The 23,955-nt window shown below is 44.6% G+C and overlaps 1 protein-coding gene across 4 annotated transcripts in view; it reads left to right on the top strand.

The window, feature by feature from the left end:
• Positions 1-22,989, top strand: part of LOC140134610 (G protein-activated inward rectifier potassium channel 4-like) — an 89,784-nt gene extending 66,795 nt beyond the window's left edge. For 3 of the 4 annotated variants that reach the window (XM_072155053.1, XM_072155052.1, XM_072155054.1), the window contains 2 exons: positions 1,737-2,693; positions 22,257-22,989. In XM_072155053.1, coding sequence (XP_072011154.1) covers positions 1,775-2,693; positions 22,257-22,582 — 1,245 coding nt within the window. In that variant the 5' untranslated portion in view covers positions 1,737-1,774 and the 3' untranslated portion in view covers positions 22,583-22,989. The remainder of the gene's footprint in view (positions 1-1,736; positions 2,694-22,256) is intronic. The other variant, XM_072155051.1, reaches the window with a different exon arrangement.
• The last annotated feature ends 966 nt before the right edge of the window (positions 22,990-23,955 follow it).

The raw sequence follows: 23,955 nt of genomic DNA, 5'->3' as shown, positions 1-23,955 counted from the left end.
TCTTTTATTAAAGCGGACATTGAATTCACATCGACCTCATGAAATATGCAGAAGTCTCTCATCCAATCACAGGAGAACCGATTTAAAGGGATAGTCCATTTAGTTTTAGTATGTGACCTGTTTTCATTCTAGTTTCTTACAAATTTTCATTCTAGTGTGAACTTTGCCCAAAACGCCCCCCCCCCCTCCCCCCATGGTATAAATCCACGTTATTCGGGGAGCTCCAATATAGATTATACACAGTATATTACCCATTGACTGCTGTGCAACACTGCCCCTAGTGGTCAGCTCCTTACACACAAGATTCTCCTATACAGCACATATGATATCAGCATGACAGTCCAGCTGTCATTAAATGGGACCACAGGGGGTGGTCATATGGGGGGGGGATATTTACCCCCCTGCCACTGCTGGGTTGCACTTTTATACCCCTATGGTCTGCAGACTAATGTACATAACAGAAATGGGGTCCCAAAGTAAAGTTTAGGGGAAGTTTTGACCCTATAGACTGCAGCCTGTATTGTCCTAGGAGAGATGTGTATGATTAGACCTCTGTGTGTGTGTTGTTAGTAGAAGCAGGATTGTGCAAAATTGATTAATATACTGTAGCCTCTGGTAGAGCGCAGGGGTGTGTCCTCACACTGCTGTGCTCTGCTCTTTGCAGACAGGGTTAGGTATTATCTCTAGAGATCCGTGTAATCATATCTTTGTTGTTAGTAGCAGCAGGACTGTGATTTATGGATTTATATTCAATGACGATATCTTCTCCAAGTGCACGAAGGGCATTTCCTCACACTTCTGTGCTCTGTGCTCTCTGCAGGCAGTGTTAGATATTGTCCCTGGAGAGATGTCTATTCATACCTTTGTGTATTTCATTAGCAGCAGGACTGTAAAATGGGGATTTATAATCCAAGACTGGAAATTCTCCAAGGACGCCAGGGGCATTTCCTCACACTGCTGTGCTCAGTTGACCCTGGAGAGATGTGTATTCATTCCTTTGTGTGTAATGTTAGTAGCAGCAGGGCTGTAGAAATGGATTTCCACAATCCTGGAATATTATATTCCAGGATTGTAGCCTCTTATCTTGTAGGGCATAGGGGTGTGTCCTCACACTGCTGTGCTCTGTGCTTGCGGCAATGAACTGCCGCACAGCCTTCGCTTCCTGGTCTGAGTAGAAACTCTAGCAGGTTTATGGCTAAACATTACCATAGGCAGTGTGAGCAGGGTGACTGTGGAGCAGTACAATACAGAGAGCTAAGAGCACAGCAGTGTGAGGACACGCCCCAGTATTCTTGCTGGATAGGTCTGATGTTTAATATGACTTCTTCCGGCTAAATAGACACCTCCTTCTTTCATAACAATGCAGTACCTCAGTCTACCTCTAGGATTGGGTCCATCCCTCGTAAGGTCCAGTTACATGGACCTTGTGCTATCTCTACGGTGGACCCTTGACCTGTACAGATGGGGGGTCCTTGTGCAGGCTAATAATATTGATGTAAAAGGCCAAACTAAACTGGGGCCCCCTCTCCATGGGCTCCATATTTTTACAAAACATCCTAGTGATGACCTACTTATACGTGATCCCGTCCTGGTTCTGATCAATCAGATAAATTATAATCCGACCCACGTCCCAAAGACGTCCTCTCCACATTGAAGGTTGTTGGGTAATTTCATTACAAGTCAATGTATTCTGCTCCGCCTCCGGATGTAACCATAAAGCTCTTGTGTCTTCCCAGATCCGGAGTAATCAGGCTCCATAAATCCCACCGGCAAGATGAACTCCTGCAAGTTTATGGACCAGGACATCGAGGGCCGAGGGATCAAGCTGCCCAAACATGCACAGAACCCTCCGGTGGTACCGACCAACCGAACCATGGTGATGGCGGAACCGGAGAAGAGACGGAGGCAGAGATACGTGGAGAAAGACGGGAAATGTAACGTCCACCACGGAAACGTGAGGGAAACCTACCGCTACCTGACGGACATATTCACCACCTTGGTGGACCTCAAGTGGAGATTTAATCTTCTGGTCTTCACCATGGTCTACACCATCACATGGATTTTCTTTGGGTTTATTTGGTGGCTTATCGCCTACATCCGTGGAGACCTCGACCACATTGAGGACGCGTCGTGGACGCCATGTGTGGACAAGTTGAACGGTTTTGTCTCTGCTTTCCTTTTCTCCATAGAGACAGAGACCACCATAGGATACGGATACAGAGTCATAACGGACAAGTGCCCAGAGGGAATCGTTCTTCTTCTGGTCCAAGCCATCCTCGGCTCCATTGTTAATGCCTTCATGGTGGGCTGCATGTTCGTGAAGATCTCCCAGCCAAAAAAACGGGCAGAGACCCTCATGTTCTCCAATATGGCGGTAATCTCCGTGAGGGACGGGAAGCTGTGCCTGATGTTTAGGGTGGGAGACCTCAGAAACTCACACATTGTGGAGGCATCAATCAGAGCCAAACTCATCAAGTCCAAACAGACTAAAGAGGGAGAGTTCATCCCCCTCAACCAGACGGACCTCAATGTGGGCTTTGACACCGGAGACGACCGTCTGTTCCTGGTTTCTCCACTTATTATATGTCATGAGTTTAATGAGCACAGTCCATTTTGGGAGATTTCTAAGGAACAGCTGGGAAAGGAGGAATTTGAGATTGTGGTCATTCTGGAAGGGATGGTGGAAGCTACAGGTAAGATAAACAGTCTGACCAATGTACAAGAATATAACTACTATAATACTGCCCCCTATGTACAAGAATATAACTACTATAATACTGCCCCCTATGTACAAGAATATAACTACTATAATACTGTCCCCTATGTACAGGAATATAACTACTATAATACTGCCCCCTATGTACAGGAATATAACTACTATAATACTGCCCCCTATGTACAGGAATATAACTACTATAATACTGCCCCCTATGTACAAGAATATAACTACTATAATACTGCCCCCTATGTACAGGAATATAACTACTATAATACTGCTCCCTATGTACAAGAATATAACTACTATAACACTGCTCCCTATGTACAAGAATATAACTACTATAATACTGCCCCCTATGTACAAGAATATAACTACTATAATACTGCCCCCTATGTACAAGAATATAACTACTATAATACTGCCCCCTATGTACAAGACTATAACTCCTATAATACTGCCCCCTATGTACAGGAATATAACTACTATAATACTGCCCCCTATGTACAAGAATATAACTACTATAATACTGCCCCTATGTACAGGAATATAACTACTATATTACTGCCCCCTGTGTACAGGAATATAACTACTATAATACTGCCCCCTATGTACAAGAACATAACTACTATAATACTGCCCCCTATGTACAAGAATATAACTACTATAATACTGCTCCTATGTACAAGAATATAACTACTATAATACTGCCCCCTATGTACAGGAATATAACTACTATAATACTGCCCCCTATGTACAAGAATATAACTACTATAATACTGCCCCCTATGTACAAGAATATAACTACTATAATACTGCCCCCTATGTACAGGAATATAACTACTATAATACTGGCCACTATGTACAGGAATATAACTACTATAATACTGCCCCCTATGTACAGGAATATAACTACTATAATACTGCCCCTATGTACAAGAATATAACTACTATAATACTGCCCCCTATGTACAAGAATATAACTACTATAATACTGCCACCTATGTACAAGAATATAACTACTATAATACTGCCCCCTATGTACAAGAATATAACCACTATAATACTGCCCCTATGTACAAGAATATAACTACTATAATACTGCCCCCTATGTACAAGAATATAACTACTATAATACTACCCCCTATGTACAGGAATATAACTACTATAATACTGCCCCCTATGTACAGGAATATAACTACTATAATACTGTCCCCTATGTACAGGAATATAACTACTATAATACTGCCCCTATGTACAAAAATATATCTACTATAATACTGCCCCCTAAGTACAAGAATATAACTACTATAATACTGCCCCCTATGTACTAGAATATAACTACTATAATACTGCCCCCTATGTACTAGAATATAACTACTATAATACTGCCCCTATGTACAGGAATATAACTACTATAATACTGCCCCTATGTACAGGAATATAACTACTATAATACTGCCCCCTATGTACTAGAATATAACTACTATAATACTGCCCCTATGTACAGGAATATAACCACTATAATACTGCCCCCTATGTACAAAAATATATCTACTATAATACTGCCCCCTAAGTACAAGAATATAACTACTATAATACTGCCCCCTATGTACAAGAATATAACTACTATAATACTGCCCCATATGTACAAGAATATAACTACTATAATACTGCCCCCTGTGTACAAGAATATAACTACTATAATACTGCCCCCTATGTACAAGAATATAACTACTATAATACTGCCCCTATGTACAGGAATATAACTACTATAATACTGCCCCCTATGTAAAAGAATATAACTACTATAATACTGCCCCCTATGTACAAGAATATAACTACTATAATACTGCCCCTATGTACAATAATATAACTACTATAATACTGCTCCCTATGTACAAGAATATAACTACTATAATACTGCCCCCTATGTACAGGAATATAACTACTATAATACTGCCCCCTATGTACAAGAATATAACTACTATAATGCTGCCCCCTATGTACAGGAATATAACTACTATAATACTGCCCCCTATGTACAAGTATATAACTACTATAATACTGCCCCCTATGTACAGGAATATAACTACTATAACACTGCCCCCTATGTACAGGAATATAACTACTATAATACTGCCCCCTAGAGATATATAAGTAATATATACACTATGTGCAGGGCTGCACCGTTGTGGTATATGTTATCCCCCTTGTATAGCGGGGGCTCACTAGTTGGCGGTATGCTCTGTGCAGTGATGAGTGTTCTCCGCTGCTCATGTGTTCCTGTGTAGAGGACACTTGAGAGGTTTTATCTGTACACATGGCGCCCGGGTCTCATTTTCCTCCTGCACTTACTGCATCCAGCGGGGGCAGCGCAGCGTCATCATTACACAATCCTAATGATTGTTACTGTGGGATGTGGTGCTGATCTCTGATTACCGCCATCATATCATTATTACCGCCAGCTCTTGGCTCTTTATTGATCTCATGGCTGCCATTGATTTAGTGCAGATATGTAATCGCACACAGTCCATCATCATCCTCATCACATCCTGATCACAGTCTGCACCCAGCAGACACCCAAAGCTTATGCAGAAGGGAAACAGCGACATCTTGTGGCTGTGCAAGGAGATGACACTAGGACTAGATTACTTGTGCAACACTGACCTCTGGCGTTCAAAGTGGTAACTGCATACAGTGAATTTTGCATTTTCAAATAATGTAACTTCCAAATACATGGACAAAAGTTTTGTTTTCCCCTCAGTTAATGAAAGAAAAACCCATGAAGGTCTCAGGAAAAAAATAAAAAATAAAAAGTAGAGTATAAAGAGTAAAAAATACATTTCTATCGAAAATCAACAAATGGAAGGCAGACGTTGCTTTTCCTCCAGGCTTCAACAGAATTTTTTCTTAAAAATTTAAACTCTAGACAAAAATGATGGATCTCCTGAAAACATGTGAGCACAAGGGATGTTAACCCCTTCAGGACTCGGCCCTTTTTCATTTTTGCTTCATTCCAGCGCACCACTGATTGGCGCTGGCCACTTCCCAGCATTCCCTGTCGGATCTCCCTGCTATGTGCCTAAGAGAAAGCTATTACCCATGCGATATTCCTGTATATTGACCTTCCATTGTGACCCCCCCCCCCCCCCACCCGGACCTGTTCCCGTTTATGCTCCTCCGCTGCCAGCCCTAACCTTCTACTCTGCGTCTGACCCTGAACCTTTGTCACCTCTCTTGACCTCTTGCCTGCCCCTGACCTCGCCTTGACCTCCACTGCGGACAAAGTCACACCTGTGGAGCGACGTGGTGGCACCACACCACAGCAAGTCCAACCTGCTTTGTAGTGGTCTCTGGTGTAGACCGGGTGCCACTTAGACTCCGGTTCCAGGTGTCGGCTTACGTCATCGTCCGCGGTGGTCCAGAGCGTCCACTACCCCTGGAGCCTGACACAGCGTTTTCTTGTGGGTTCTGTTTTTACACCTTTCATTCTGAGCTCCAAATGACACCTCCGCTTTATACTTTGGGTGGGTCTGATAACAAATGTATAAAGGTTTTATTAAGTTTTACTGGATTTTTGAAAATGAAAATATTTTGTGCAAAAAAAAAATTATTTGCCATTTTGCCAAATTCGGAGGCCGGTCACTTTCTCACGTGTTGGTGCAGGGACCTGTGTAAGGTGATATTTTTGTAGTATGGGCTGGAGTATTAAATTATATCAACTTGGGACCTAAGTGACTGATCAATTTTTACTCAAATATTGATGGGTGGAAAAATGGCGATTTCGACTTTTGGGCGCTATTTTACGTTATGGTGTTCACGGCCGGAAATCATCTTTTATATATTTTGATAGAAAGGGAATTTTGGGATGTGGCGATACCCAACATGTTTACTCTTAATCATTTTTACTGTTTATTTTTAAGGTGAATAAAAATTTTACCTTTATTTTTTTTATTTATTTTTTTTTGTAAATTTTTTTTCCAATTCTTTAAATCCTCTAGGCTTATCACACGGTTATCTGCAGTACTGGACTGCATACCCCATTGCAGTAAATGGTAATTACTCTACTGATCTCTAATAGCCGGCCATTGGGTCTCAACCATGTCATGGGGGGCAACGATCAGCCATCCAAGATGGTGAAACCCCCGGTAGCTTTGTTTATAGGGTACAGCTCCTCATTGTGCTGTATATAGGGTACAGCTCCTCACTGTGCTGTATATAGGGTACAGCTCGTCACTATGCTGTATATAGGGCTACAGCTACTCACTGTGCTGTATATAGGGTACAGCTACTCACTGTGCTGTATATAGGGTACAGCTCCTCACTGTGCTGTATATAGGGCTACAGCTACTCACTGTGCTGTATATAGGGTACAGCTACTCACTGTGCTGTATATAGGGTACAGCTCCTCACTGTGCTGTATATAGGGTACAGCTACTCACTGTGCTGTATATAGGGTACAGCTCCTCACTGTGCTGTATATAGGGCTACAGCTACTCACTGTGCTGTATATAGGGTACAGCTACTCACTGTGCTGTATATAGGGTACAGCTACTCACTGTGCTGTATATAGGGTACAGCTCATCACTGTGCTGTATATAGGGTACAGCTACTCCCTGTGCTGTATATAGGGTACAGCTACTCCCTGTGCTGTATATAAGGTACAGCTACTCCCTGTGCTGTATATAGGGTACAGCTCGTCACTGTGCTGTATATAGGGTACAGCTACTCCCTGTGCTGTATATAGGGTACAGCTACTCCCTGTGCTGTATATAGGGTACAGCTACTCACTGTGCTGTATATAGGGCTACAGCTACTCACTGTGCTGTATATAGGGTACAGCTACTCACTGTGCTGTATATAGGGTACAGCTCCTCACTGTGCTGTATATAGGGTACAGCTACTCCCTGTGCTGTATATAGGGTACAGCTCGTCACTGTGCTGTATATAGGGTACAGCTACTCCCTGTGCTGTATATAGGGTACAGTTACTCACTGTGCTGTGTATAGGGTACAGCTACTCACTGTGCTGTGTATAGGGTACAGCTACTCACTGTGCTGTATATAGGGTACAGCTACTCACTGTGCTGTATATAGGGTACAGCTCCTCCCTGTGCTGTATATAGGGCTACAGCTACTCACTGTGCTGTATATAGGGTACAGCTCCTCACTGTGCTGTATATAGGGTACAGCTCCTCCCTGTGCTGTATATAGGGTACAGCTACTCACTGTGCTGTATATAGGGTACAGCTACTCCCTGTGCTGTATATAGGGTACAGCTACTCCCTGTGCTGTATATAGGGTACAGCTCCTCACTGTGCTGTATATAGGGTACAGCTACTCACTGTGCTGTAAAAAGGGCTACAGCTCCTCACTGTGCTGTATATAGGGTACAGCTCCTCACTGTGCTGTATATAGGGTATGTCTCCTCCCTGTGCTGTATATAGGGCTACACCTACTCACTGTGCTGTATATAGGGTACAGCTACTCACTGTGCTGTATATAGGGTACAGCTACTCACTGTGCTGTATATAGGGTACAGCTACTCACTGTGCTGTATATAGGGTACAGCTACTCACTGTGCTGTATAAAGGGCTACAGCTACTCACTGTGCTGTATATAGGGTACAGCTCCTCACTGTGCTGTATATAGGGTACAGCTCCTCACTGTGCTGTATATAGGGTACAGCTCCTCACTGTGCTGTATATAGGGTACAGCTCCTCACTGTGCTGTATATAGGGTACAGCTCCTCACTGTGCTGTATATAGGGTACAGCTCCTCACTGTGCTGTATATAGGGTACAGCTCCTCACTGTGCTGTATATAGGCTACAGCTACTCACTGTGCTGTATATAGGGTACAGCTACTCACTGTGCTGTATATATGGTACAGCTACTCACTGTGCTGTATATAGAGTACAGCTACTCCCTGTGCTGTATATAGGGTACAGCTACTCACTGTGCTGTATATAGGGCTACAGCTCCTCACTGTGCTGTATATAGGGTACAGCTCCTCACTGTGCTGTATATAGGGTACAGCTCCTCACTGTGCTGTATATAGGGTACAGCTCCTCACTGTGCTGTATATAGGGTACAGCTCCTCACTGTGCTGTATATAGGCTACAGCTACTCACTGTGCTGTATATAGGGTACAGCTACTCACTGTGCTGTATATATGGTACAGCTACTCACTGTGCTGTATATAGAGTACAGCTACTCCCTGTGCTGTATATAGGGTACAGCTCCTCACTGTGCTGTATATAGGGTACAGCTCCTCACAGTGCTGTATATAGGGTACAGCTACTCCCTGTGCTGTATTTAGGGCTACAGCTACTCACTGTGCTGTATATAGGCTACAGCTACTCACTGTGCTGCATATAGGGCTACAGATACTCACTGTGCTGTATATAGGGTACACCTACTCACTGTGCTGTATATAGGGCTACAGCTACTCACTGTGCTGTATATAGGGCTACAGCTACTCACCGTGCTGTATATAGGGTACAGCTACTCACTGTGCTGTATATAGGGCTACAGCTACTCACTGTGCTGTATATAGGGCTACAGATACTCACTTTGCTGTATATAGGGTACAGCTACTCACTGTGCTGTATATAGGGCTACAGCTACTCGCTGTGCTGTATATAGGGCTACAGCTACTCACCGTGCTGTATATAGGGTACAGCTACTCACTGTGCTGTATATAGGGCTACAGCTACTCACTGTGCTGTATATAGGGCTACAGCTACTCACTGTGCTGTATATAGGGTACAGCTACTCACTGTGCTGTATATAGGGCTACAGCTACTCACTGTGCTGTATATAGGGTGCAGCTACTCACTGTGCTGTATATAGGACTACAGCTACTCCTTGTGCTGTATATAGGGTACAGCTACTCACTGTGCTGTGTATAGGGTACAGCTACTCACTGTGCTGTATATAGGGCTACAGCTACTCACTGTGCTGTATATAGGGCTACAGCTACTCACTGTGCTGTATATAGGGTACAGCTACTCATTGTGCTGTATATAGGGCTACAGCTACTCACTGTGCTGTATATAGAGTACAGCTACTCCCTGTGCTGTATATAGAGTACAGCTACTCCCTGTGCTGTATATAGGGTGCAGCTACTCACTGTGCTGTATATAGGACTACAGCTACTCCCTGTGCTGTATATAGGGTACAGCTACTCACTGTGCTGTATATAGGGTACAGCTACTCACTGTGCTGTATATAGGGTACAGCTACTCCCTGTGCTGTATATAAGGTACAGCTACTCCCTGTGCTGTATATAGGGTACAGCTACTCACTGTGCTGTATATAGGGTAGAGCTCCTCAGTGTGCTGTATATAGGGTACAGCTACTCACTGTGCTGTATATAGGGCTACAGCTACTCACTGTGCTGTATATAGGGTACAGCTACTCACTGTGCTGTATATAGGGTACAGCTCATCACTGTGCTGTATATAGGGTACAGCTCCTCACTGTGCTGTATATAGGGTACAGCTACTCCCTGTGCTGTATATAGGGTACAGCTCGTCACTGTGCTGTATATAGGGTACAGCTACTCCCTGTGCTGTATATAGGGTACAGCTACTCACTGTGCTGTATATAGGACTACAGCTACTCCCTGTAATGTATATAGGGTACAGCTCCTCACTGTGCTGTATATAGGGTACAGCTACTCGCTGTGCTGTGTATAGGGTACAGCTACTCACTGTGCTGTATATAGGGTACAGCTACTCCCTGTGCTGTATATAGGGTACAGCTACTCCCTGTGCTGTATATAGGGTACATCTCCCTGTGCTGTATATAGGGTACAGCTCCTCACTGTGCTGTATATAGGGTACAGCTCCTCCCTGTGCTGTATATAGGGTACAGCTACTCACTGTGCTGTATATAGGGTACAGCTACTCCCTGTGCTGTATATAGGGTACAGCTACTCCCTGTGCTGTATATAGGGTACAGCTCCTCACTGTGCTGTATATAGGGTACAGCTCCTCACTGTGCTGTATATAGGGTACAGCTACTCACTGTGCTGTATAAAGGGCTACAGCTACTCACTGTGCTGTATATAGGGCTACAGCTACTCACTGTGCTGTATATAGGGTACAGCTCCTCACTGTGCTGTATATAGGGTACAGCTCCTCACTGTGCTGTATATAGGGTACAGCTCCTCACTGTGCTGTATATAGGGTACAGCTCCTCACTGTGCTGTATATAGGGTATGTCTCCTCCCTGTGCTGTATATAGGGCTACACCTTCTCACTGTGCTGTATATAGGGTACAGCTACTCACTGTGCTGTATAAAGGGCTACAGCTCCTCACTGTGCTGTATATAGGGTACAGCTCCTCACTGTGCTGTATATAGGGTACAGCTCCTCACTGTGCTGTATATAGGGTACAGCTACTCACTGTGCTGTATAAAGGGCTACAGCTCCTCACTGTGCTGTATATAGGGCTACAGCTACTCACTGTGCTGTATATAGGGCTACAGCTACTCACTGTGCTGTATATAGGGTACGGCTACTCACTGTGCTGTATATAGGGTACAGCTCCTCACTGTGCTGTATATAGGGTACGGCTACTCACTGTGCTGTATATAGGGTACAGCTCCTCACTGTGCTGTATATAGGGTACAGCTCCTCACTGTGCTGTATAAAGGGCTACAGCTCCTCACTGTGCTGTATATAGGGCTACAGCTACTCACTGTGCTGTATATAGAATACAGCTACTCACTGTGCTGTATATAGGGTACAGCTACTCACTGTGCTGTATATAGGGTACAGCTCCTCACTGTGCTGTATATAGGGTACAGCTCCTCACTGTGCTGTATATAGGGTACAGCTACTCACTGTGCTGTATATAGGGCTACAGCTACTCCCTGTGCTGTATATAGGGCTACAGCTCCTCACTGTGCTGTATATAGGGCTACAGCTACTCACTGTGCTGTATATAGGGTACAGCTACTCATTGTGCTGTATATAGGGCTACAGCTACTCACTGTGCTGTATATAGAGTACAGCTACTCCCTGTGCTGTATATAGAGTACAGCTACTCCCTGTGCTGTATATAGGGTGCAGCTACTCACTGTGCTGTATATAGGACTACAGCTACTCCCTGTGCTGTATATAGGGTACAGCTACTCACTGTGCTGTATATAGGGTACAGCTACTCACTGTGCTGTATATAGGGTACAGCTACTCCCTGTGCTGTATATAAGGTACAGCTACTCCCTGTGCTGTATATAGGGTACAGCTACTCACTGTGCTGTATATAGGGTAGAGCTCCTCAGTGTGCTGTATATAGGGCTACAGCTACTCCCTGTGCTGTATATAGGGCTACAGCTCCTCACTGTGCTGTATATAGGGCTACAGCTACTCACTGTGCTGTATATAAGGTACAGCTACTCACTGTGCTGTATATAGGGTACAGCTACTCGCTGTGCTGTGTATAGGGTACAGCTACTCCCTGTGCTGTATATAGGGTACAGCTACTCCCTGTGCTGTATATAGGGTACAGCTCCTCACTGTGCTGTATATAGGGTACAGCTCCTCACTGTGCTGTATATAGGGTACAGCTACTCACTGTGCTGTATATAGGGCTACAGCTACTCCCTGTGCTGTATATAGGGCTACAGCTCCTCACTGTGCTGTATATAGGGCTACAGCTCCTCAGTGTGCTGTATATAGGGTACAGCTACTCATTGTGCTGTATATAGGGCTACAGCTACTCACTGTGCTGTATATAGAGTACAGCTACTCCCTGTGCTGTATATAGAGTACAGCTACTCCCTGTGCTGTATATAGGGTGCAGCTACTCACTGTGCTGTATATAGGACTACAGCTACTCCCTGTGCTGTATATAGGGTACAGCTACTCACTGTGCTGTATATAGGGTACAGCTACTCACTGTGCTGTATATAGGGTACAGCTACTCCCTGTGCTGTATATAAGGTACAGCTACTCCCTGTGCTGTATATAGGGTACAGCTACTCACTGTGCTGTATATAGGGTAGAGCTCCTCAGTGTGCTGTATATAGGGCTACAGCTACTCCCTGTGCTGTATATAGGGCTACAGCTCCTCACTGTGCTGTATATAGGGCTACAGCTACTCACTGTGCTGTATATAAGGTACAGCTACTCACTGTGCTGTATATAGGGTACAGCTACTCGCTGTGCTGTGTATAGGGTACAGCTACTCCCTGTGCTGTATATAGGGTACAGCTACTCCCTGTGCTGTATATAGGGTACATCTCCCTGTGCTGTATATAGGGTACAGCTCCTCACTGTGCTGTATATAGGGTACAGCTCCTCCCTGTGCTGTATATAGGGTACAGCTACTCACTGTGCTGTATATAGGGTACAGCTACTCCCTGTGCTGTATATAGGGTACAGCTACTCCCTGTGCTGTATATAGGGTACAGCTCCTCACTGTGCTGTATATAGGGTACAGCTCCTCACTGTGCTGTATATAGGGTACAGCTACTCACTGTGCTGTATAAAGGGCTACAGCTCCTCACTGTGCTGTATATAGGGTACAGCTCCTCACTGTGCTGTATATAGGGTATGTCTCCTCCCTGTGCTGTATATAGGGCTACACCTACTCACTGTGCTGTATATAGGGTACAGCTACTCACTGTGCTGTATAAAGGGCTACAGCTCCTCACTGTGCTGTATATAGGGTACAGCTCCTCACTGTGCTGTATATAGGGTACGGCTACTCACTGTGCTGTATAAAGGGCTACAGCTCCTCACTGTGCTGTATATAGGGCTACAGCTACTCACTGTGCTGTATATAGAATACAGCTACTCACTGTGCTGTATATAGGGTACAGCTACTCACTGTGCTGTATATAGGGTACAGCTCCTCACTGTGCTGTATATAGGGTACAGCTCCTCACTGTGCTGTATATAGGGTACAGCTCCTCACTGTGCTGTATATAGGGTACAGCTACTCACTGTGCTGTATATAGGGCTACAGCTACTCCCTGTGCTGTATATAGGGCTACAGCTCCTCACTGTGCTGTATATAGGGCTACAGCTACTCACTGTGCTGTATATAGGGTACAGCTACTCATTGTGCTGTATATAGGGCTACAGCTACTCACTGTGCTGTATATAGAGTACAGCTACTCCCTGTGCTGTATATAGAGTACAGCTACTCCCTGTGCTGTATATAGGGTGCAGCTACTCACTGTGCTGTATATAGGACTACAGCTACTCCCTGTGCTGTATATAGGGTACAGCTACTCACTGTGCTGTATATAGGGTACAGCTACTCACTGTGCTGTATATAGGGTACAGCTACTCCCTGTGCTGTATATAAGGTACAGCTACTCCCTGTGCTGTATATAGGGTACAGCTACTCACTGTGCTGTATATAGGGTAGAGCTCCTCAGTGTGCTGTATATAGGGCTACAGCTACTCCCTGTGCTGTATATAGGGCTACAGCTCCTCACTGTGCTGTATATAGGGCTACAGCTACTCACTGTGCTGTATATAGGGTACAGCTACTCCCTGTGCTGTATATAAGGTACAGCTACTCCCTGTGCTGTATATAGGGTACAGCTACTCACTGTGCTGTATATAGGGTACAGCTACTCACTGTGCTGTATATAGGGTACAGCTACTCCCTGTGCTGTATATAAGGTACAGCTACTCCCTGTGCTGTATATAGGGTACAGCTACTCACTGTGCTGTATATAGGGTAGAGCTCCTCAGTGTGCTGTATATAGGGCTACAGCTACTCCCTGTGCTGTATATAGGGCTACAGCTCCTCACTGTGCTGTATATAGGGTACAGCTACTCCCTGTGCTGTATATAAGGTACAGCTACTCCCTGTGCTGTATATAGGGTACAGCTACTCACTGTGCTGTATATAGGGTAGAGCTCCTCAGTGTGCTGTATATAGGGCTACAGCTACTCCCTGTGCTGTATATAGGGCTACAGCTCCTCACTGTGCTGTATATAGGGCTACAGCTACTCACTGTGCTGGGTTTTGCAGCCAGATCTTGTGCAGTGACCTCTGCAGATTTTTGTGGCAGATAACTTTTAAAAAAGCATTAGCATTAGCAAAGCGAGTGTATGAGCTTGGCGGCGAGTGTGCATTGATCCCAAGTGTGTGCAGTGTCATAAGTGTGACTTACGTTTAAGGGACTTAAGTTTGAGGGGCTTTAGTAGGTAACTGCTGTGTTTTGTGTTACTTTGACTGTAAATTCTTCTTTCTGTGCATAATTCTATTGTAATCCCCATTAGAATAATGGACTCCATAAGTGGCATTGCTACACGGTGTACATCCTGTGCCATGTATGCTTTCCTTGAACAGCCGTTCGAGGGGGAATACTGCTGTGTGGGGTGTGTGAAAATTGCTCATCTGGAAGCCCAGATTCTGGATCTAAATGAGCAAGTTTCAAGGCTGCGGGCAATTGATAATATGGAACGAAGTTTGCTGCTCCTGGAGCACAAACTCTCTGGGGAAGATGGGTGTAGGGAGGGAAGTATGGAGGTGCAGAGTGATGGGGCAGCTTGTTGGGTAACATGTAGAAGGCGGGGTAGAGGGAAGAGTTGTAGGGAGTCTAGTCCTGATCTGGTGCACCCCAATAAGTTTGCCAGGCTGGTGGATGAGGGGGATATCAGCTCTGGGGTAGCAATGCTGCAGAAAGACATGGCAGCTAGCAACCAGGGGAATGTCTGCTTCAGTAAGAAGGGTAATGGGAGCACAGGCAAAGTCAGACAGGTGCTGGTAGTGGGAGATTCGATTATTAGGGGAACACACAGGGCAATCTGTCACAAAGATCGTGCATACCGAACAGTGTGTTGTTTGCCGGGTGCTCGGGTTCGGCATGTTGCGGATCGGGTTGATGGATTACTGGGAGGGGCTGGTGAGGAACCAGCGGTCATGGTCCACATTGGCACTAATGACAAAGTAACAGGTAGGTGGAAGGTCCTTAAAAATGATTTCAGAGATTTAGGCCATAAGCTCAGGGCAAGGACCTCAAAGGTAATTTTCTCCGAAATACTGCCTGTACCACGTGCCACACCAGAAAGGCAGCGGGAGATCAAGGAGGTAAATAAGTGGCTCAAAAGTTGGTGTAGGAAGGAGGGGTTTGGGTTCATGGAGAACTGGGCTGACTTTTCTGTGGGCTACAGGCTCTACAGTAGGGATGGGCTGCACCTCAATGGGGAGGGGGCTGCTGTTTTAGGGGAAAAAATGGCTAGAAGGTTGGAGGAGTGTTTAAACTAGAGACCTGGGGGGAGGGCAACTACACTTGTGCAGGGCAAATAGACGGTGTACATAGAGAGCTGGGAAGAGTCATAGTCCATGGGGGAGGAAGGGGGGCTGGAATGAGATTGGGGAATAAGGACAAAAGGAATACGGACAGGGAAAACCTTATAAAGTGTATGTACACAAATGCCAGAAGCCTCACAAACAAAATGGAGGAACTGGAACTCTTGATGTTGGAACGGAAATCTGATATAGTGGGTATCAGCGAGACATGGCTGGACAGTAGCTATGACTGGGCGGTTACTATAGATGGTTATAGTCTTTTTAGAAAGGATCGTATAAATAAAAAAGGGGGAGGGGTTTGTTTATATGTGAATTCTTGCCTCAAGCCCGTCCTGCGAGATGACATCAGTAACGCAAATGTGGAGTCCCTATGGGTGGAGATAAGGGGAGGGAAAAAGAATAATAAAATATTACTAGGGGTTTGTTATAAGGCTCCAAATATAATGGAGGCAGCAGAGGAAATGCTGATAAGTGAAATGGATGCGGCTTCAAAGCATGGTGAAGTACTTATCATGGGGGACTTCAATTACCCCGATATTGACTGGGGGGCAGAAACCTGCAGGTCCTTCAAAGGCAGCAGGTTCTTGTCAACAACAAAAGACAATTACCTATCGCAACTAGTCCTGGAGCCAACAAGAAGGGGGGCACTGCTGGACCTTATCCTTACCAACAGACCTGATAGGGTATCAAAACTACAGGTTGGGGGGAACCTGGGGAATAGTGATCATAATATCATTGATTTTGTATTACGCTTTACTAAGCACGTTAGTGAAGGGGCAACCAACACTCTAAACTTCAGGAGGGCAAATTTTCAGCAACTAAGGGAAGACCTTAAAGGCATAGACTGGGATAATGCTCTCAAAGACAAAAGCCCCCCCAAAAAATGGGACTTTTTCTCATATATTCTGAAAAAGTCCTGTGAGAAACACATACCTTATGGGAAAAAGCATAAAAGGAACAAGAAAAAGCCTATGTGGCTAACTAGTCTTGTAAGGAAAGCAATAAGCGAGAAAGATAAAGCGTTTAAGGTGCTAAAACGTGAAGGTAGCGATGAGGCATTACAGGATTATAGAGAGAAAAATAAATCCTGTAAAAAGCAGATAAAGGCCGCAAAAATAGAGACTGAGAGAAATATTGCCAGGGAGAGCAAAAATAATCCCAAATTATTTTTCAAGTATATAAATGATAAGAAACTAAAAACAGAGAGTGTGGGTCCCCTTAGAAATAACATGGGGGTCATGGTGGAAGGAGATGAGGAAAGGGCCAATATACTGAATGTCGCCTTCTCAACTGTCTTTACCCAGGAAAATCCCCTGGTGGAAGACACAATGAGGAATAATGTAAATTCTTTTTATAATGTCAACAGTTTAACCCAGGAAGAGGTACGGCGCCGCCTCGCATCCACTAAGATAGATAAATCACCTGGGCCAGATGGCATACACCCCCGGGTTCTGCATGAATTATGTACGGTGATAGACAGACCGTTATTTTTAATATTTGAAGATTCACTGAGGACTGGTTATGTTCCACAGGAATGGCGCATAGCAAATGTGGTACCAATATACAAAAAAGGATCAAATAGCGATCCTGGAAACTACAGACCCGTCAGTCTAACTGCTGTGGTGGGGAAAATATTTGAGGGGTTTATTAGAGATGCTATCCTGGAGTATCTCACTGTGCACAACCTTATAACCCAGCGTCAGCATGGGTTTATGAGAGATCGGTCCTGTCAGACTAATCTGATTGGTTTCTACGAGGAGGTAAGTTCAAGACTGGATCTGGGGGACGCTGTGGATGTTGTATATCTGGACTTTTCAAAGGCATTTGACACCGTGCCACATAAAAGGTTGGTATATAAAATGAGACTGCTGGGAGTAGGAGAAAATCTGTGTATCTGGGTAAGTAATTGGCTTAGTGATAGAAAACAGAGGGTGGTCATTAATGGCACATTCTCAGATTGGGTTGATGTTACCAGTGGAGTGCCACAGGGGTCAGTATTGGGGCCACTTCTTTTTAATATTTTTATTAATGACCTTGTAGTGGGTTTACACAGTCAAGTTTCAATATTTGCAGATGATACTAAGCTGTGTAAAGTAATAAATACTGAGGTCGATAGTTTAGCATTACAGAGGGATTTGTGGAAGCTTGAGGGATGGGCAGAGAAATGGTTGATGAGGTTTAATGTAGACAAATGTAAAGTTATGCACTTGGGCCATGGAAACAAAAAGTATAATTATGTTCTAAACGGTCAATTACTTAGTAAAACTGAAGCTGAAAAGGACTTGGGCGTATTGGTGGATGGTAAACTTAATTTTAGTGACCAGAGCCAGGCGGCTGCTGCTAAAGCAAATAAAATAATGGGATGTATCAAGAGAGGAATAGATTCTCATGATAAAGACATAGTTCTGCCCTTATACAAATCCCTGGTCAGACCACACATGGAATATTGTGTACAGTTTTGGGCACCAGTATATAAAAAGGATATAGTAGAGCTGGAACGGGTGCAGAGGAGAGCAACCAGGATTATTGGGGGAATGGGGGGATTAGAATACAATGACAGATTACAAAATTTGGGATTATTCAGTTTAGAAAAAAGACGACTGAGGGGAGACCTCATTACAATGTACAAATACCTGAACGGACAGTACAAGGATCTCTCCAAAGATCTTTTTATACCTAGGCCTGTGACCAGGACAAGGGGGCATCCTCTACGCCTAGAGGAGAGGCGATTTTACCATCACCATAGACAAAGGTTCTTTACTGTAAGAGCAGTGAGACTATGGAACGCTCTGCCGCAGGAGGTTGTAATGGCGGACTCTATGTACATGTTCAAGAGAGGCCTGGATGCCTTTCTGGAGAGAAAAAATATCCCGGGTTATGGGGATAAAACATTTATTTAATTCTTGAAGGTTGGACTTGATGGACTTGCGTCTCCTTCCAGCCTTATATACTATGATACTACTATGATACTATGATATAGGGCTACAGCTACTCACTGTGCTGTATATAGGGTACACCTACTCACTGTGCTGTATACAGGGCTACAGCTACTCACTTTGCTGTATATAGGGTACAGCTACTCACTGTGCTGTATATAGGGCTACAGCTACTCACTGTGCTGTATATAGGGGACAGCTCCTCACTGTGCTGTATATAGGGTACAGCTCCTCACTGTGCTGTATATAGGGTACAGCTCCTCACTGTGCTGTATATAGGGTACAGCTCCTCACTGTGCTGTATATAGGGCTACAGCTCCTCACTGTGCTGTATATAGGGCTACAGATACTCACTTTGCTGTATATAGGGCTACAGCTACTCACTGTGCTGTATATAGGGCTACAGCTACTCACTGTGCTGTATATAGGGCTACAGATACTCACTTTGCTGTATATAGGGCTACAGCTACTCACTGTGCTGTATATAGGGCTACAGCTACTCACTGTGCTGTATATAGGGCTACAGCTACTCACTGTGCTGTATATAGGGTACAGCTACTCACTGTGCTGTATATAGGGCTACAGCTACTCACTTTGCTGTATATAGGGTGCAGCTACTCACTGTGCTGTATATAGGGTACACCTACTCACTGTGCTGTATACAGGGCTACAGCTACTCACTTTGCTGTATATAGGGTACAGCTACTCACTGTGCTGTGTATAGGGCTACAGCTACTCACTGTGCTGTATATAGGGTACAGCTACTCAATGTGCTGTGTATAGGGTACAGCTACTCACTGTGCTGTATATAGGGTACAGCTCCTCACTGTGCTGTATATAGGGTACGGCTACTCACTGTGCTGTATATAGGGTACAGCTACTCCCTGTGCTGTATATAGGGTACAGCTACTCACTGTGCTGTATATAGGGTACAGCTACTCACTGTGCTGTATATAGGGTACAGCTCCTCACTGTGCTGTATATAGGGTACAGCTCCTCACTGTGCTGTATATAGGGTACAGCTCCTCACTGTGCTGTATATAGGGTGCAGCTACTCACTGTGCTGTATATAGGGTACAGCTCCTCACTGTGCTGTATATAGGGTACAGCTCCTCACTGTGCTGTATATAGGGTGCAGCTACTCACTGTGCTGTATATAGGGCTACAGCTACTCACTGTGCTGTATATAGGGTACAGCTACTCGCTGTGCTGTATATAGGGCTACAGCTACTCACTGTGCTGTATATAGAGTACAGCTACTCCCTGTGCTGTATATAGAGTACAGCTACTCCCTGTGCTGTATATAGGGTGCAGCTACTCACTGTGCTGTATATAGGGTACAGCTACTCACTGTGCTGTATATAGGGCTACAGCTACTCACTGTGCTGTATATAGGGTACAGCTACTCACTGTGCTGTATATAGGGCTACAGCTATAGACAAGCATATTAACACACAACTAAAACCACCCAAGAATGAGGAAAACATTGGACTATTCTGTGACTTCTATCAGCCCCGGCCTAAATCCTATTGTGCAACAAATTAATAAGTTATGGCCTCCATCATTTCTGTCCAGGCCTTTCCTGTTTCATGAGTTTTATCTTCTTAAATTGGACCCCACCACCAAAAAAAAAAACCCACCAACTATGCCCCATAATCCACCCCACAGCCCCTTTCTATTTATGCCATTTTTTTAAAAATTTTTTACGTTGGGGAACTTAATTTTAATAGACCCAACCTCTTATCAAATAAGAAGTCGGATTCTCGTATCCTGGATGGCCGTATTCATGAGGGAATCGGCCATATTCATGAGAGGGTTGGCCGTATTCATGAGGGGGCCGGCTGACACACCCCCACCACGCCCCTGTCACGGGGACCTGTAAGAATAGCCGGCAGCTATTGTACAATTGCTGTCAGTTCGGCCGCATCAGAAAGACACACGTGAGGTCGTGTCTATTAAAACCAAGTTCTTCAACGTAAATTTTTTAAATAATGGCATAAATAGAAAGGGGCTGGGGGGAGGATTATGGGGGCATAGTTGGTGGAGGTCTTTTTTTTGTGTGTGTGGGGGGGGGTCCTCATTAAAAGTTCTGTTGAAGCCTGGATGAAGAGCAATGTCGGCCTTCCATTTATTCATCTTCATAGAAATGTAATTTATTTTTACTTTTCTGAGATCCAAGTTCTTTCTGTGACCATTGTGGGTTTTTCTTTCATTAAACGAGAGATACCAACAGGTTTGACGTGTGTATATCTGAAACCGGCTCTTATACAGCAGCACAGCTATCCCTATATTGTTCCTCCACATACCTTCAAAGGTTCACAGATCATTCATAAAGTTGACTCCCCAGCATATTTTGTCCTTCCCGCTAAGCCAAACCTCCCTTTGATAAGAGATAGACGCTGGCTGTGTGTGACTCGCTGAAGAGAGGGGTAAATAAGGGAGCTGATTTCGCTTCAGCCAACGCCTCTCTCATTCCTGAGGGAGGGGTGAATGATGTAGCAGATCCGAGTTTACAGATGAAGGGAAAGCTAGAGGCGTGGAAGGACATGAGCATGCCAGGCGCAGCTCGATGGAAGATGATGATCCGACTCACTTGGTTGCATAGATGTCGAGTCAACTTTAAGAATGGCATGGAATGGAACAATATAGGGATAGTTGCACTGCTGTGTAATAGAAAAGATATGCTTAGTTAGCATAGGTGAGTTTGTGTTCCCTTTAAAGGGATATTCTGATGTCTCCTTATTAATTACCGATTCTACCGGTGAGTGATCATCAGATCAGTGGGGAAGTCAGCTGTTTAAAGGGATTGCAGATTGGACACTGCAGCCACTACACAGTCTAAGCATAGAGGATCAAAAAATACTGGAATACCCCTTAAAATAAATGTACATCTAAGGCTATGATCACACTCAGTGCTGTCCCTTGAAAACTGATGTGTACTCCCTTCCCTGGGGTGTTTCACTGCAAACATAAGATCTAATAAACTACTGATACAGAAATAAATGTTGCATAAATTTGATACAAATGACTTCATTTTTAAAGATAAACCTCTCACCCTTTAACTGATAGTAGTAACCCCTATGTGTTACAACGGTCCCTTGATAATAAGCAGATTATTAGAGCTCAGCTTTTGGGAAAGCTGTGAAGAACTGTTTATGATTTCCACAGCGCCTCCTAAGGGGAGAAGAAGTATTACACATAGGAGTCCTCCAGAGAAAGAGAGATGCTCTATCACATACACTAGGAGATGGGTGGTGAGAATAGAGGCGGAGCTGTGACTACTAGCAGCATTGATACGTTTTCTTTCCTTGCAGGTATGACGTGTCAGGCTCGCAGTTCCTACGTGGAGCAGGAGGTCCTCTGGGGTCACCGCTTTATGCCGGTCCTCACGTTGGAAGAAGGTTTCTACGAAGTGGACTACGACACCTTCCACAACACTTACGAGACGCCAACCCCGACCTGCAGCGCCAAGGAGCTGGCGGACCTGAACGAGAAGGGCGAGGCGCTGCAGCTCACCAACGCCAACAGCAAAGGCAACCAGACCGTCACCAGCGACCTACAGGAGGGGTCCGAGGTCGAGTCCGCGCCCGTCATCTCCAACGGGGACGTTGGGAAAATAAAGATGGACGGTTGTGAGTGACGGGCGCAAAGTTTAAAATTATTTTAAAAATTGACATTTTTGCCAGCAATAGACAGGAGCGGTGAGGAGGGGGCGTTATCATAGCGCGATAATAACACCCGCCTGCAGCATACGCCAAATACAACCATCAGACTGTGCGCGTCCTGCCGCCATCTTGGAACGCTCTTCACTGGTGTGCAGCCAATCAGGGCTCTGGGATGATAAAGACGGAGAGGAGTGACCTCAGCCATATGCAAATCACAAAACTAGTGCCCTTCAATCAAAAATGTGCAATTCCTTAAAAACCAGGGACATTACTCATAGATCCAGGCACCGGGACTGTGGTATCTTCTTATATTTATCATCCATGGCTGCCTTCCTTCTAAAATCAACTTTTTTTAATATGCGAATGAAGCAGAAGGGCTCTGGGGGGCGTTACCAGAGCCCCTCCATGCTGTCTTTTCCATCTCTGCTATCCCAGGACTTCCCCCCCCCCCCCGACTCCCTCTGCCTGCTGTAATCTCACTGCAGCAAAGGAAGTGTCTGCACACAGTGAGAGAAGGAAGTGCTGCACAGTGTTACAACCTGTGAAGCTATAGCATGGAGGGGCTCTGGTTAACTTCTGTCCCATTAGCATAATTTTGGACGTTAATTTTAAAGATGGAGGCCATGGATAATAAATATAAGAAGATACCACAGTCCCCGTGCCTGGTTTATCATGATGGATTTTGATGGTAGATTTCCTTTAAATATCTGTTCTTGGGAAAGCTGGGTGGCTACAGAGAATAAAGCCATTGTTACATTATCACCCAACTTTCCCCATATCCTATAAATATGACTGTTTTATAACGGATTATTCAGCCTCTCAATTTTACACTGCCCTTCTCCAATTAGGAGCCAAGGAAAGTTGGATGCTGTGTGGGAAATTGCCTAATTTATGATAATCTACCCACTTGGTTTGTCTGTTTCTGGAAAAGCTGGGTGATGATGGGTGTTTGATAAGATTGCAGTGTTCCTAGTCCAACTTTCCCAGGCTCCTGAAAAGCAGCTCTCACTGGATGCAGCACCTCAAGGTATAGTATTAGCAGCCATATTATTAATCACCCAGCTTTCCCTGAAGCAGAAGTAGCAAATGTAATGCAGTCATGTGTTGTTCAGGAGTCTAGGAAAAGGGGACCATGTGAAAATACAACTTCCAGCACATTATTATGGAGAAACAATGTATCCATTCTCATTCTCATGATGGGAGGTATATTATCCCCTATCTTTTGGATGACCTTCCAGAGAGCTGAAGGATCTGGCTCTACTATTTTGAATCCATTCACTGACAGAAAGCAGAGATCTGTAAACCAGTGGAAAACTGATACATTGTAGGACGTCTATAGTCCTGGTTC

This window comes from Engystomops pustulosus, chromosome 6 (genome assembly GCF_040894005.1).
Source record: "Engystomops pustulosus chromosome 6, aEngPut4.maternal, whole genome shotgun sequence".
Lineage (NCBI taxonomy): Eukaryota > Metazoa > Chordata > Amphibia > Anura > Leptodactylidae > Engystomops > Engystomops pustulosus.
This window is presented reverse-complemented; position numbering and strand designations above follow the sequence as displayed.